The sequence below is a fragment of the Phaenicophaeus curvirostris genome, chromosome 6 (assembly GCF_032191515.1).
Source record: "Phaenicophaeus curvirostris isolate KB17595 chromosome 6, BPBGC_Pcur_1.0, whole genome shotgun sequence".
Lineage (NCBI taxonomy): Eukaryota > Metazoa > Chordata > Aves > Cuculiformes > Cuculidae > Phaenicophaeus > Phaenicophaeus curvirostris.
This window is the reverse complement of record NC_091397.1, coordinates 5,201,059-5,217,272: the sequence shown is the minus strand read 5'-3', so window position 1 is coordinate 5,217,272 and position 16,214 is coordinate 5,201,059. Positions and strand designations below refer to the sequence as shown.

At 43.4% G+C, this 16,214-nt stretch overlaps 1 protein-coding gene across 1 annotated transcript in view; it reads right to left on the bottom strand.

The window, feature by feature from the left end:
* Window positions 1-258: 258 nt before the first annotated feature.
* The window catches only part of DLEC1 (DLEC1 cilia and flagella associated protein), a 42,691-nt gene continuing 26,735 nt past the window's right edge, over window positions 259-16,214 (bottom strand). Inside the window, exons 25-38 of the mRNA XM_069859239.1 lie at window positions 16,145-16,200; window positions 14,804-14,955; window positions 14,170-14,273; window positions 13,230-13,300; window positions 12,170-12,387; window positions 11,027-11,149; window positions 9,444-9,566; window positions 8,594-8,688; window positions 8,433-8,517; window positions 7,347-7,547; window positions 6,322-6,483; window positions 4,579-4,732; window positions 3,874-3,994; window positions 259-709 (exon numbers count right to left, since the gene is read on the bottom strand). Of these exons, the coding sequence (XP_069715340.1) occupies window positions 586-709; window positions 3,874-3,994; window positions 4,579-4,732; window positions 6,322-6,483; window positions 7,347-7,547; window positions 8,433-8,517; window positions 8,594-8,688; window positions 9,444-9,566; window positions 11,027-11,149; window positions 12,170-12,387; window positions 13,230-13,300; window positions 14,170-14,273; window positions 14,804-14,955; window positions 16,145-16,200 (1,789 nt within the window). The 3' untranslated portion in view covers window positions 259-585. The remainder of the gene's footprint in view (window positions 710-3,873; window positions 3,995-4,578; window positions 4,733-6,321; window positions 6,484-7,346; window positions 7,548-8,432; window positions 8,518-8,593; window positions 8,689-9,443; window positions 9,567-11,026; window positions 11,150-12,169; window positions 12,388-13,229; window positions 13,301-14,169; window positions 14,274-14,803; window positions 14,956-16,144; window positions 16,201-16,214) is intronic.

Below are 16,214 nucleotides of genomic sequence, written 5' to 3'. Positions count from 1 at the left end.
GAACCGTGTGTGTGGGGAATTAAAAGGAGGAAGGGTTTGTCCCTCTGTAGCTGAAGGGGATGTTCTCAATACCCAAGCATGATGAAACATGCAGGTTGGTAGTTTTCCAGGGAAAGCTGGGTCTTCCCCTTTTCATGCAAGGCACTGAGAAAACAGCCCAGGGAATGCTTTCCTGTTCACTAATTCTTGCTTTTATGATGTGTCAATGTCGGCTTTAATGTCAAGCAAATAAACAAGACAAAACAAAAGCTGCTTTTTAAGGTCTTTAATTGCCATTTGAGGCAGGCTGTGATGCACAAGGGTTTGGCCTAACTCATTGCTGCTCTACAGCTTCAAACTGGTTATTTTGCTGAGCCTGGTTTTGTGGGTGATGGTAAGCTTATCATAGTGATAAAAGGAACAGCACAGTGTGAGACTGATTGCTTGCTTTAAGGTACCATGTGCCTTTTTTCCTCCTAACTTACAATGTCATTCTGCTAAAATTCCAGTCCAAATTAAAACAACAAAAGTAGATGAAAATGCAGATTCAAGTGCTGGCATATGTGTATCCAGCCTGTTACCTCGACATGTTCCACATTGTCTTGCTTAAGCTAAATCCAGGTCTTCATACTTTTCATCGTATGTTCCCTGTCCTCTGAGCTGTAGTTTACAAGGCACCTCTCCCAGCATTCCAGTAATGGTCACAGTATTTTCATATTCAACATCGCTCCTGAGGGGCAGAGGGAGAAGATAGTTCAGTTACAGCAGTTCTGTGTTTAAGGATGGAATTATAGTTACTGTGGAGAGGAAGAATGGTGCTCTAAGGCATAAGCTACTCCTAATCACAAGCACTAGTCTCTACTGTTAGTGTTGAGTCTACAGGTGGCACTTGCATCTTGTCGCATCCTGCGGCTACATACAGAATGATACGACTCCTACAGTCTCTGCCTCATGTAAAGACACTGTATTATTAACTTCATGTTTGAAGGAAGATGCATAAAATCAATGGTTTGGGGTGGAAGGGACCTTAAAGATCATCCAGTTCCAGCCTTCATGCTATGGGCAGGGACACCTTCCACTGGATCAGGTTGCTCAAAGCCTCATCCAACCTGGTCTTGAACACCTCCAGGGATGGGGCATCCACAGCTTCTCTGGGCAACCTGTTCCAGTGCCTCACCGTCCTCACAGGAAAATATTTGTTCCTACTATTTAATCCATGTCTTCCCTCTTTCAGCTTAAAACCATTATCCCTCATCCTATCACTGCAGTCTGAGATAAAAAAAAAATCCCCCCCCAGCTTTCCTGTTGGCCCCCTTTAAGTACCAGAAGGCTGCTCTGAGTCTCCCCAGAGCCTTCTCTTTAGGCTAAACAAGCCCTACTCTCCCAGCCTGTCCTCATACGGGAGGTGAAACTTCAGTGTCTTCCTAGTTGTGAAATTCTATTTTAGTTAATTAAATGAAATGAAGCTCTGCTGGGGGCTGGCATTTGGGAGCAAACGCCTAAGCTGCTGTGGTGTGAAAACTCTTCCCTGTGCCAGACAAAGTTTGAAATGGAAAAGTTTCTGCCACCTCCCTTAAGACAAGGGGCAGCCAACGGAGTCCAGGTTGTAAATGAACATCAAAAAGCTTACAGCAAGCCTGGCTTTATCCCTTGTGCTAGGTGGAAGTCTCACAGCAGAACTTGCCCAAGGCCAGTGCTACCCAATGCTCCTGAGACTCCATCTGAAGGGCTTCTCTGTGCCTGAGAGCTGATTGTTGTAAAGGCCTGAGGCAAGAGCCTGTTCTGCCAGACGACTTTTGTTTTTTTCCTTCCCATACTAAATTCCCCTGCAGGAAGACCTCTGTTACAGCGAGGTGAATTATTAAAATCGCCTCACACCTTGCATGTAATTATTAACTAATGCCACACTGGTCTTGAGCTCTCCCTGTGTTGGGAATTCTTTGTCTAGAGCTGAACAGATGAGCTGCTCGCTGTACAGCAACATCTTTGCTTTTGGGCATGCTGATCAGTGTTTCTGTTGTCAGACAAAGAGGAGCACTCAGGCATAAAATCACAGCATAGTTGGTGTTGGAAGGGACCTTAGAGATCATCTAGTTCCTATCCCTCTGCGATGGGCAGGGACACGTCCCACTAGATCGTGTTGCCCAAGGCATATTCAGAAGCACTCCAGGAAAATGTAGGTAGTTAGGAACATGAGGAGGTCTCTGGTCACCGTGCTGCTCAGAGCAATGACAACTCGAAGCAGCAGCTCCATCCATAGAGTTCTTAAGGCATGTTCCAGGGATTGCAAAGTTAGGGCAGTAATGTGTCAGCTGTAGTTTGCTTCTTGAAACTTCCCTGCTGGCAGCGGTCAGAGTTCACCGTAAGCACTAAGACAGACTTCTCTTAATTAAACATTCTGCCACCAGGTGACAAGATCCAAGAAAATAATTTGTAATGGAAGCTGAATTTTCTTACAGGAGTTGTATCTCTCTAATTAGAGCAAAGAAATTAAAGGCACTATTGCCATTCACAAGTAATCTCTAGCCTCAACAAGACGTTATGATAAAATGTCTGTAAACATAATTAGAACAATAGTAGATGTTGATAGGACATTGGATAAGATATGAGATGTTCTTTGCTGTCATTTGTCTGCAGCTTGCATTATCTTTGTTATGTGGAAAACATGCGGACTACAGACAGCAAAAATACATTGGGTTTTTTGCTTTCTCAAACATCAGCATTGCTTTTACACTGAACAATGCACCAGGCTAAACAAGAGTAAAACAAATTTAGAGGTAAGGAAGTGATTGTCCCCCCATACTCGGCCCTGGTGAGGCTGCAACTCAAACCCTGTGTTCAGTTTTAGTTCCTTCAGTACAAAAAAATTGGACATCGTGGTGGAGCACATCTTGAGGAGAGCAACAAAGCTGGTGAAGGGTCTGGAGCACAAGCGTTATGAGGAGCAGCTGAGGGAACTGGGGTTGTCCAGCCTGGAGAAGAGGCTGAGAGGAAACCTTATCCCTCTCTACAGCTTTCTGAAAGGTGACTAGGGTGCTGGTCTCTTCTCCCAGGTAACAAGCGAGAGGACGAAGAAATGGCCTCAAGTTGCACCAGGGGAGGTTTAGATTGGATATTAGGAAAAAATTCTTTACTGAAAGAGTGGTGAAGCATTGGAACAGACTGCCCAGGGAGCTGGTTGAGTCACTGTCCCTGGAGGTGTTAAAAAATTATGTAGACGTGGCACTTTGGGAGCAAGGTAGTGTTGGGCTCATGGATTTGGTGATCTTTAAGTTCTTTTCCAACCTTAATTATTCTGTGAGTTATATCACTGCATTAGTAAAACATTTTGCTCTATTTGCTTCATCAGGAGGAACTCCGAATGTTTGTAGGGCAGTAAAGGGCTAAAAAAAATTACTTCTAGAGAGCTACCACACAATAATCAAGGATCCCCGAGACCAAAATATCTTGACGCTTTCACGCATGACAAAGAGATGCTTTACTGGAATTCTGAAATGCTCCAGCATAAAGCATCAGCCTCTGCACTGTGTTTCAGGCCTGAGATTTTCCCTCTGCTTGGAGATTATTGCCCTAAAACGAGGGATTCTATCCAGTGGTACATAGTCTGTGTCATGCCAGCTGTTGGACAGCATGATTCTGAGTGGGTAAGCCTACAGCATGAAATTCTGGGTGTCAAATCCAAAAGAAATCTCATATAAGGGAGCAGTGTAGAGAACATGGTTATATGGAAAAAGTACCAGCTGGAAGCGCAGGAATGGCAAGTGCTAGAAGGAAAATGAGCAGCCGCAGCCTGAGAACACAAGAAGGGAGCAGAATTGCTTTCAGTGACTACTCACGCTGTAAATCTGGGCTTGATGGGGAAAAGCAGCAAGACTTCAGTCCTGTGAACTGTACCTTGCAGTAAAGCTGATCCGCAGAATCTCTCTGGTAGGTTGGTCCCCTTCACGTGCCTCCAAAACACCATTAGCAGGAGAGACAGAAAATACTTCTGGGTTGTTGTGCCTTTCCCATTCATCTGCAGTGAAAGGGGCAAATATCAAACAAAGCAAAACAAGTGCCTTCATATAGGTTTGCTGAGCATGAAGCACTGAAAACAACATGCCTTCTTGCTGGCCAGCTAATAAATCATGTCTTGCACTGTCAGAGGCTTTCTATGCATATGGCCAGTTTCTATTTTCATACTCTGACCAAGGGGAGTGATCAATATCCTCCATGTCAAAATAATAAAGCCCTGATCCTCTTTCCTTTGATGCTCATCTGTTGTTAACGTCATTAGGCACAAACTCAAACTGAACTCGCGAGGAGCTGCTGCTTCTTGTTGCCTCAGGACTGTGTTATAAATGAACAAAGAACATTCCCTACCTGTGCGGGCTGTCAGCCAATTGTTTGGTTAAATCTGGAGTAACTGCTGAAAGCAGTAGAGAGACACTGATGTCCAAAAACAAAAGAGAAAGCCCACTTAAGTGACAACAGAATCAGACCCGATATGTTTGCAGCCAACATGATCATATATTGGCCACATAATGAGTACAATCTTACTAAAAAACACTAAAGAGTGAAAGTATGTGATAAGGAAATCCAATTGCAAAGCCAGAATACCCAGTAAAGCAGTCCAGTAACTTCTACAGCCACTCCTGTTGTACAGGAAGACATGTTCAGTCTTGGTCTGTGCAACAAAGCAGGTCTTGAAATCAACCGTGTCGCAAGAGAGCTCCAGAACTGGAACAGTGAGGTATGCAGTAACTGGGACCAGCTGCAAAACAGAGGGAAGGGAAAAGAGGAAAAAAAACCCCACCTTATTTCTGTAGAGCGTTAATAGTATCTTCTACAGCTGGGTCATTCTTACCTCAAGGACTGAATCAAGAGTACATATTCTGTGTTCTTTTGTAACAGAGTCAATTCACCATTCTGCAGCTTTGAGTAAATTAAATTGTTGCTTGTTTTGCTGGTTTGGGATAGGTTTTCAAACCAGACACTGTGGTCTTAATGAAATAACCACGGAGTGAACATTCTGATTTGTTATTAGGGTTTTCTGAGGAGATGCAGACATTACAGCATCTTGTCATCCCTCAGGACTGTATATGGCCCACTGTGAGTCATTCAGTTTGTGCAGCTTACACAAGATTGTTATTAAAGTGACTGTATCTTAGCTGTGGTGCTCGAATCTTACATGGATCTGTCCTCAGAAATACCTGGTATGAAGAAAACCCCAAGCCTGCAGCACAGCGAGACTGCTGAAGACCTGGAAGGTGGGGAAGCTTTCCATCCATAAACAATTGGTCCTTAACTGCGTGCGGGCTGTGACCACACCACATGAGTTCGACTCAGGAGACTTGCGAGAAGTACTTGGGTACTGCAGGAGGCAGCACTTGGTGACTCAGTGGCTGGTGTGTTTGCTGAGACAGTCCCGACCCCACGTCTCTGGAGGACGCTGGGAGTCACAGCATGATGGGGCGTGCTGCCCTTTAGCTGAGCCATATCAGCCAGGCCACCATGCTGTGCCCAGAGCTTGGATGCAAGCAGCAGGGGGCTGGCCCAAAGCTGCTCTGAGAGCCTCCATGGAGAACCATCTCCTTTTGCAAAGCCAAGGCCCTTCACTTCAACACAATGTCCTCTAGAGATGGCTGCAGTTCAAAGCTGAGTGAATCCTAAGCCACTCATCCAGAGTCAGAGGTGCTGATAAAACATTGCAGCCCAGAAAGTCAATCATAATCCTGGGCTGCAGCAAAAGAAGTGTGACCAGCAGGGCGAGAAAAGTGATTCTACCCCTCTACTCTGCTCTTGTGAGACCTCACCTGGAGTATTGTGTTCAGTTCTGGAGTCCTCAGCACAGGAAAGACATGGATCTGTTAGAGCGAGTCCAGAGGAGGCCACAAAGATGGTCAGAGGGCTGGAGCACCTCCCATACAAGGACAGGCTGAGTGAGTTGTGGTGGTTTGGTCTAGAGAAGGCTTTGGGAGACCTTCTAGCAGCCTTCTAGTACTGAAAGGGGGCCAACAGGAAAACTGAGAGGGTCTCTTTATCAAGGAGTGAAGTGATAGGACAAGGGGGAACCGTTTTCAGCTGAAAGAGGGCAGATTTAGATCAGACATAGGGAAGAAAATTTTGGCTGTGAGAGTGGTGAGGCACTGGAATAGGTTGTCAAGAGAAGTCATGGATGCCCCATCCCTGGAGGTGTTCAAGGACAGGTTGGATGAGGTTTTGAGCAACCTGATCTAGTGGAAGGTGTCCCTGCCTATAGCAGGGGGGTTGGAACTGGGTGATCTTTAAGGTCCCTTCTGACCCAAACCATTCTATGACTGTATGATTCTACAGCCCTTTCTCAGTGCCCAGAGATCTTACCTGGGTAGTATTGTTACTATGTTCAATGACCAGATTTTGATTAAACTTCAGCTTTCTCTCTCCGTTCTCACACTGGAGCACTTGGAGTCCAGGAAGCAGCTGGGTATCTGACAAATGTTGATATGTAAGTAACTCCGGAGTTGTGTGGAATGACACTTTCACCTGTCGGAAGAGGAATTCAGATGACCATCACATAAGAAGACACAGTATGCAGGAAATCCAAAATAAACATTGCTCAAAGGCCCAGGCGCACACTTTCCCACTGGAACCCAAAGGTGTCATGACAGCAACCAAATTCCCATTGGAACAAAGCATTACAGTTCAAGAGGAAAAAAAAAAGAGCCATTTCCTATGAATCCAGTACACAGACACAGTGTAAAGGTGAACAGCTGATTTCTGAGTCACAAGAGAAAAGAGCCTCTAGCAAGACAAAGTTCTCAAATCCTGATGTTACAAATCCTATATTCCTAAAGGTGTGTGACAAGTCTTCTTTCTTCCTGCACATGCAGAATTAAGATGCATGTGTCTCTATGTCAAAATGAACACTGAAAATATGGAAGCAGGCATCAAAAATGCAACTGTTACTCATTCTTTGCAACCTCACTAGTTCTTGGATCTAGGACTTTGTTTCCTTTAATGACACTGAGTACACTCAAACCAAATTGTTCAGTGTTTGCACTGCCTGCATGTAATTTAAGGAAATGTGGGATTGCAATCTTTGGAAATCTTTTAATTTATCCAGCACATACGCAGCTACAGATTAAGGTGAGCTCCAGAAACGACAAGGAGTTTGCAACAGGCCAGTGTGGATGAGAAATGCATATGGCCACTGCCAAAAACCAGCTTTTACCTCCAATATGCACGCAAAGTTACAGCAATTAGCATCTGCTAACGTAACACTGTTTCCCCTGGAATTGAAAGATTTCTTTACTGGTTGCATTTTTCTTGTGGTTCATCTGGGCAGTGCTAACACATCAATTACTGAACTATCTACTCTGGCACAGGATTATTATTTTTGAGCCTACCAGTATGTTTTGCTGCGGATAAAGTACAAGTTGTGGTTGCTGTTCTTTTTCCTCCTTCTTGCTGTGGGATGTTTTGGTGCTTTTTTTGGGATCTGTACTGGACACGCTGAAGGGCGTAGACAGCAGGAGCCTGAAGTACAGAGGAACCTTAGTGCAATTGATGAGTTTCAAACTCTGAGTCATTACTGAATCTGTCAAAACCTGGTGGAGAGATGATTCAAAACTGGTTAGTTTTAACTCCCTTGAGAGCTTTGCCCTAGGCTGTCCGCTCATTCACCGCCACCAGGGATCCAAAATACTTGAAATGCAAAGTGATCAGTATTTTCTACTTATGTTTTTCAAAAATTCCTTGAGTAAAAACAAAAAAACAAAATACAAATAATGTTGTAAAGTTTGCAAGTCTTTGAATGTCAAAGGTCACAGACACTGACCATGCCATTCTGACTCATTCTGCTATCAGACCTCTATGTTCTGTAAAAAAGCACTTATTTTTCTACTTACAAACTCCTCAACAAAGAGAAAAACATAAAATAGGCATCGTCAGAGCTCAGCTTTGTTTATTCTTGAATAATAAGCAATCGTATTCCTTTTGTCTTACCTATCTTGTTATGTGCAACATGGAAAACTGCAACATGGGGCAAAAAAGTGATAAAGATGCATTTTGCAAACAATGTACATGGCGTTTTGTTTGATAAGAACACTACAGTCTCTGCCTCATGTTAAGATACTGGATTTTTAACTTCACGTTTGAAGGAGGAATCACAGAATCACGGAATGGTTTGGGTTGGAAGGGACCTTAAAGATCATCCAGTTCCAACTCCTCTGCCACGGACACCTCCCACTGCATCATGTTGCTCAAAGCCTCATCCAGCCTGGCCTTGAACACCTCCACGGATGAGGCATCCATGACTTCTCTGGGCAACCTGTGCCAGTGCCTCATCACCCTCACAAGAAAAAAATTCTTCCTAATATCTAACCTAAATCTCCCTTCCTTCAGCTTAAAACTGTTCCCCTTCATCCTGTCCCTGCACTCTCTGATAAAGAGCCCCTCCCCACCTAAAATACATCAATGCATGAAATACTTACTCTTGACAGATGTGCATCTGGTAGAAGATCACTTGCCATTGAATAAAACACCATTCCTCCATCATGATGCGTGTCTATTTCTAACCTGAGTGTAAAGAACCAGAGATGGTCACACTGTTTCCCTCCCTGAGCACACCAGCCATCGGTGTGATGGTACTTACAGAGCATGTCTTATAAAAGCTTGCAAGTCAACTCTTAACGGAGGAGCGTCATAGCCATGTCTGCGATGCACTTTGTCAGGTACCATCTGTGCAAGCTGACAACAAAATGAAAACAGAAATGATGTGTAAAATGATAGCACTAAAACCTACTTTTAGCCTGAGAAGCTGTTGGCCAAACTAGGAGTCTGCTTGACAATATATTCCCTGCTTGTAAGACAGGAGAGCTAAAGGCAAAACAGCAAAAACTAAGCAGTAGCTCAACTCTGAATGGCTGTAGTTAATACAGATGCAGGTGTTTCTTCCTCCAGGGGTCAGGAAGATTAGGGATGTTTTTACTGAATATTCATTCATTCATTATACTTTGCACCTCTGCAATGATTCATGTCAGAGAATCACAGAGCAATTCATAAAACACCATTCAAGCTGCACTTTAGCCTGTGAGCTGCACTTGCAGTTGTGGAAGAGGAAGCTTCCCAGAAGTGAGATACACTGTCCAAATCCACACAGGAAGGTAGATGCAGAGCCAGGAACAGAACTCAGCAGTCCTGAGCCTCAGTACCATTGTTAACTATTGTTATCAATAAAACCTGATGTTGTGATAGCGTTTCAAACCCTGGGCTTTTGTCTGGGGTCTGCTGCACCAGACAATGTATGAAGACGGTGACGTTCCCACCCTAGAATGCTTCCAAGCTAGGAGGCAAAGGCAACAAATGAACAACCCTAATTAAGGAAGGATGTACAGGATGGTTTATACAGACTGGCCACGTACATGGCAGCCTGTACAAAAATTACAGGAAGAGAAATGATTATTTTCTCATCATTTTTAGCCTTGTTCTGACAGTCAGCTTACCTTGTTGTCTAGACTCATAAAACCCAGCACAAATCCTTTACACTCCACTTCAGCTACAGCCTCTGGCAGGACCCATGGGGTGAAGGAGATGCAAACGGAGATGCTGCCACCTCCTGGAACCACCTGCAACCGAGATACGATTGTTGAGCAGCCCAGGGAGCAGCCCGGGATTGCACAAGCAACCTCAGTACTCAACTGCTAATACGGAGTTGCACAAGCAGCAAGGAATCTCCTGGGGATGGGCTATGCTCAGGCTTGCACTAAAATGACAACATGCGACAACAAACCTGACGTAATTCTTTCAGCTGCAAGTATCAGTGTAGCCGCTCTTTAGCATCAACAATTTAAGCACCATCACAGACCAACGCCCTAAGTACACAAACATATGTACCTACTTGTTTGTTTACTTGTTTTTAAAAATACCCATTTCTGCCCAGTTCTTCCCACTCTCACTCTATGGCTAATTCAGAGGATTCTCCCACAACTGACAGCACTCATAGGTACAAGAAACATTTTCCGAAGAGTTGCAAGTGTGAATTAAGAGTATCTTACAGTTCAGTTTACTCTTGGCTTATCTTTTTGTTTTACATGACAGCAGGGAATGTAATCACACACTCTAGCCAGCTACACTGGATTTTATGGGATTTACAGTTTGAATAGACTCTGCTTTCTTGAGCTGCATTGTGCAGGTTATGCTTAAATCCTGCTATTACTGCAGAAAAAACCATTGCTATCTCCCTACAGAGCCAGCCCAGCTGAATCTGTAACCTCAAGAGCTATGGGGTGTGTAATGCTTTCAGGACAGTGCTGTGCTGACAAATGCCCCCATTTCACACGATCACAAAGTGAGATGTGTGGTCCTATTGGACCTGCCTTCATTAGAAGCAACACTAGCTCAGCTCTCCTTGTGCTGCGTTCTCCTACTCAGGATCACAGAATCACTAGGTTGGAAAAGACCCACAGGATCATCAAGTCCAACCATTCCTATCAATCACTAAACCATGCCCCTCAGCACCTCATCCACCCATCTTTTAAACACCTCTAGGGAAGGTGAATCAACCACCTCCCTGGGCAGCCTGTTCCAGAGCCCAGTGACCCTTTCCATGAAAAAACTTTTCCTGATGTCAAGCCTGAACCTCCCCTGGCGGAGCTTAAGGCCATTCCCTCTTGTCCTGTCCCCTGTCACTTGGGAGAAGAGGCCAGCGCCCTCCTCTCTACAACCTCCTTTCAGGTAGTTGTAGAGAGCAATGAGGTCTCCCCTCAGCCTCCTCCAGGCTAAACACCCCCAGCTCTCTCAGCCATTCCTCATAAGGCCTGTTCTCCAGCCCCCTCACCAGCTTTGTTGCTCTTCTCTGGACTCGCTCCAGAGCCTCAACATCCCTCTTGTGGTGAGGGGCCCAGAACTGAACACAGGATTCGAGGAGCGGTCTCACCAGTGCCGAGTCCAGAGGGAGAATAACCTCCCTGGACCTGCTGGTCACACCGTTTTTGATACAAGCCAAGATGCCATTGACCACCTGGGCACACTTCTGTCCTGCAGAAAATATACTAAATCTTAGCACAAAGAAAATGTGAAAGCTTACTATTTGTCTTGGAGTAATGGAGTAAGGGCTGTCTGCACGAATCCCTACATGAGGTCGTGTAAGTACAGAGATGTTTTTCCGTGTTGTAGATTCTTCCTCCTCTTTGTTGCCAGCATCTGAAGACTGCAGGGACACAAGGGCAAGGAGTGGTTAAAATGGTTACGCTGTGAAGGAGGAATGCAAATAAAGCATACAGGGACCTGCTGCACTACACAGTAAGCATGGTAACCCCAGTTTCTTTCTTTCTGGTGCAAAAGCTAAACATGCGGATGTGTCCTGCACATGAATTTTTTTTCATACATAGGTTTGCTCTTCTCAAACAGCTCCTGAACTCCTTGGAAAATGTGCATGCTTGAATCCTGTTCTGCCAAGAGAAGAATTCAGCTGCATCATCTCTGGCCCACTACACAAAACAGCCCTCTAGGGCAATGACTTCCCCTCGTTGTTCAAGAATGTTGAGAGGTGGTATTCAAAACAACAATGCCTTCGGAGCTTAAACAAAGAAAAGTGATCTTAATTTCTTTTCTGTAAAGCCTGTGCTGGAGAATTATACATACCCTGTGAGATACCTTCTCCCTGTCACTCCCAGCCTTTCAAGGCAGTGCATGGCCATATTATAATCAATGTTATAATCAATGTGTCATAGGTGTTACCATATTCTAACAGAGTAACCAATATAAGTTTGGCACTGGGATAAATGCCTCCAAAGTACTAGCTGCAATGTGAACTTCACAGGTTAAATTCTGCTCCCTGACTACAGCACACATTGACACCATAAAGCACCCATGAGAAAAGTTTACTCAAATTGAGGAGTTTTAGGAGTTTAGTAACACTTTCATGAAAAAATGGCATTAGTTTGTCAATAACAGTATTTTAAAAAGTATCATCTGAGCAGCTTCTTTAACAAGTCTAAGAAAAGGAGATGCTAAAGAGCTATTTGCTTATAGCTCATTCTGGAAACTGCTTGTTTATACCACTAGTCACCTACCCATGTACTGCTTTTTTGATTGTGAGAGGAGCTGACATTTAACAGTCCAGCTCTTAGTTACAAATTATAGTGTGTGTTATTGTTTTGAACCTTTCGTGCCAAGAAACCCATAGTGTATCTCAGCAGCAGTAAAAAAAACCAGACTAACAGCTGACCTCATCTGTGGTTTGCAAAGCTGGATAAATGCTTCCGCAGGGAATGGCAGTTTCATCCAACTTTAACACGATCTCTGACTCTGAATTGCTACCAATTGATGCAATCTCATTTTCATCTGTGTCCTTAAGAGGAAAAGGGTCTCCAGAGAAGATCAACAGGTCTATCAGCTTTCTATCATCTTCCTCTTGATTGTACATTTCCAAGTCCAGGCGAATATCTGAATTGAAAAGGAGAAAGAACAATTACTTCTGGTCCTTGAGAAGACACATAGCTTGGTTAATACCACAGAACAAGAAGATCAAGTAATAAATTTGTATCTAGCAATTGGATTTGTCTTAAAGCACATCTTAAGCTTTTCATGTTTGTAGTAAACGGTCTAAGACCACGAGTCCTATGCCCTTATGATAGCTTGTCTGTTCTCTAGGTCCTAAACTATACTTGTATTAACATTAAAATAAATTATGAGCATTTTGTTTGTTAAGCAAATGTGTTTTGGCGGCATTCAGAAAAAAAAGGCAGTTGAGAGAATAGAGCTCTCTCTGGAGAACTTAAAATCTCACTCAAGAGATAAAAAGACTAAACACTGAAGAGCCAGGTGATGCCACTAAGAAACAGGTAGTGTATCTGATTGAGCAGGATTAATGCTGAGAGATTTACAAAAAGAGGATGGAACATCCTGAATTCCCATCGCTTCAATGAGCAAAACCCCTAACACATCAGGATAGGATGTGCTATTTCACACTAGTAACATAATTCTTTATATTCTACTACACTCTGGCAGGAGCTTTACTATTGCAGGAAGCAAACTAATATTCATGGCAGCAATACCATAATGATAAATACTACTATGCAGATAAAGATCTGACAACATTTCTATTATTCCATACACGCCAAGTTAGAAAATGGCTTGGATACTTTTATGTACTGTCATTTTTACAAAAAGCATCCTGATTGGGAAACAAGAATGTCAGTTAAATAACATGCGGATGGGTTCTAGTTTTATTATTGTAAGGAATGCAATGCAAGCGTTGATGTTTGCTCTTCAAAAATCACTCTTACCAAAGGGAGTGGGATTGTTGAGCCAGACCTTCCGAAAGACAGGACACCCTCCAGAGGCATGAGTGCCAAACCTGGAGGAGGAAACCTTGCTGTCAGTACACGCAGAAAACAAAAGTGAATGCCTGAAATGCTTTTCCATTAAAGAACTGTTTAAAAGTGGAAACGTATAAGGCTGCACTGGCAGCCTGTTAACAGTGGCCATCAGGTAAAGCATGGCCTACACTGTGAAGTACAATATTGCTTTATTTAATCCATCTCTTTCTTCTTGTTTTCTTAGTTGTCTCAGATGTTTCAGGGTAAACATGTGAAAGCAGCTTTTGTGAAAGCCTCTGGCAGCAGCATCAAATGGCTACCCAGCAGTGGAGACACCCACGTCAGTCCCAGATGTCTAGGTGTGGAACAGTGTTTTATGGTCCAGGTAAATGGACAGGGAGAAAGGAACTGCAGGTGTTGGTAACTGCCACCATTCACTGGTTCCCATCTCCACAGAACCAGATGAGGTGAACTTCTATGGGTGAACTTCTACGACTGTAAGCCCAGAATCATGACTGCTGGTAAACCCGAGGAAGTTTGTAAGCAGATTCTTTTCTAACTGTGTTGGCAGGAACAAATGTCTGTGTCACGTATCAAATCTTTAAGCTGAAAGAGGGGAGATTTAGATTAGATATTAGGAAGAATTTTTTTCCTGTGAGGGTGGTGAGGCAGTGGCACAGGCTGCCTAGGGAAGCTGTGCATGTTCCATCCAACTGGATGATCTTTAAGGTACTTTCCAACCCAAACCATCCTACGATTCTAAAGTATTGGTGTTACAGCAGCAGATACTGTACCTTGGCACTCACTTCGATGACTTTCTCATGGTATCATTAAAAGATGGGAACAAGTGTGCATTTTGGCTCTAGTCCAATGGTATTTAATTGTCTGACTTCTCTGATAACTATACCTGATTATGGGTTGTTCTGTTTGTGGTCCTGTCATCTGCAGGAAGATCGGACAGCCTTTCACAGTCATTTGCATAGGAATTAATTTAGGTTGCAAGTCTCCCACCTATTAAAAATGAATTTTTGCTATTAGAATAAGATGAAATTTCAGTTCTCTGGGTTACAAAGCCCTGTTTTGAAAACTGTTTGGATTTTCAAATATTTTTGACCGGTTACTTTTGACAGCACCTATTTTACATGCTAACGAAAGCTCTTCTCAGCAGGAGAATGCAATACTTCATACAGTCATGAGTTCCCTTGCAGCTTTTCCATGTACCATGATCCACTGTATTGGTAGAGTACAGTAGTGCACTGGCCAGCTACCAAAGAGATTTTATAAACCAAAATTGCTCCACTCATTTTAAAGACACATGAAAAACTCCCCAGGGATAAACATCTTCCTCCAGAACATCACCACGCACTGCAGGAGCAAACAATTGGTCCTTATGTGCTATTGGAGGTAGCAGCAAAGCAATGAATTTTTACGGAAGTCCTAACAAATTGAAAATGCATTTTTAACAGAAGGGAATCTAGGAAATAGAATTGGTGTACGCTCTGCCATTACAATTCTTTACTTGAAACCAAAGCCCCACCTACCTTACAAAGAAGATCATCCTGGTATTCTCCCCACATGTTGTTGTAAGCTGTTATTTCTATGATTAGCTTCTGGAAGGCTTTCAAAGTTCCTGTGGAAGGTTGGATATGGAAAGCTACTCCCTTCCCATGTGACAGCACTGCTGCTGTGAAATCTGAAGGAGCACAGCAAAGAAGCATTTGGTGACTTTGAAGGAAAAGGAACAAAGGTAGTCTTTCAAAGAGTAGATAGGACCATATTTTTAGCTGGTGTTACTCAGCCTAACCTCACTGGCTTCAAAAAACAACTGGGGTCATTTACCCAACCTACATTTACCTACTTTACCCAAGTTCCTTTCTGTAGTAGGTCTTAATCTGCTTTTTTGAAAGTTAGTTCTTGCAGAGATTATTTCATAGAGGGGCTCCCTTCCAACAACCTGATCCAGGACTCTTTCAGATATGCAATGCATTAATTTGCTACATGAAAACACCCCACAATTTGAGAAAAATAAGCTGGAATTTGTGCTAACTGGTTATCTTGCTATTAGCAGCTGCCTGTTTACCTCCGTGTGCTCTCCAACACAAAGAATGAATTACAAAGAGTGAAGCTGTTCCACATTCTGAGTCACTTAGTCTTCTAAATCAATAAGCTTGCATGGAATCTGTCAGACCAGCATTTTTCCAGTCTTAAGGACTAATTCAACAGCTGAAAACCTCTGTCTTTGTAACAGATACCAAACACTATGGCAAGGTACCAGTAATTTCCAAGTTTTATTTTGGATACAGAAGATACATCCACACTTTATAGAATTTTGCTCCCATTTCTCCCCCACCCTGGATCCCATGTGGCTCCAAATATTATTTTTCAGTACAAAGCATCAGAAATGATGGATGGACTGTGCTGTAGCTTTCTGCAATGGGGAGAGTATGTAAAATGGATTGAAGGAGAACAGGCTGCTGGATAAAGATGACTGCAGGAGGGAAATACTCAAACGTTATGCATGTCATCCGTACTGTGTGCTGGGAGTGAACCATCACCTGAACCACCTGCCTTTATTTTAGACTAAGAAAAAGAGAAGGAAAGAGAGAGAAAAAGAAAGGGAAGGGGAAAGAGAAAGAAGGAGGGGTGGGGAGAAAAAAGAAGAGGAGGGAAAGTGAGTGATTGACCGAATGCTCATGCAACGTGGGCTTTCAAAGTCAAGAATGAACTGAGGAACTAAGTCATTTAACAGTGTAGACTTAGCCAGATACGCTAGGAATGAAATGATGTGCCTGACTGACACATTTAATGCTGAATATGGTAGTCAGTTGGCTGTTGGCTTTTGTCTTCTCTCAACTGTGAGCATTAATAGCTACCTTTCATACCTGATTGTGCTTTTGTGGCTGCACGTTTTTTGCCAAGCCCTCTTCTCACCAGGTAGCTTGAGGAGATAAA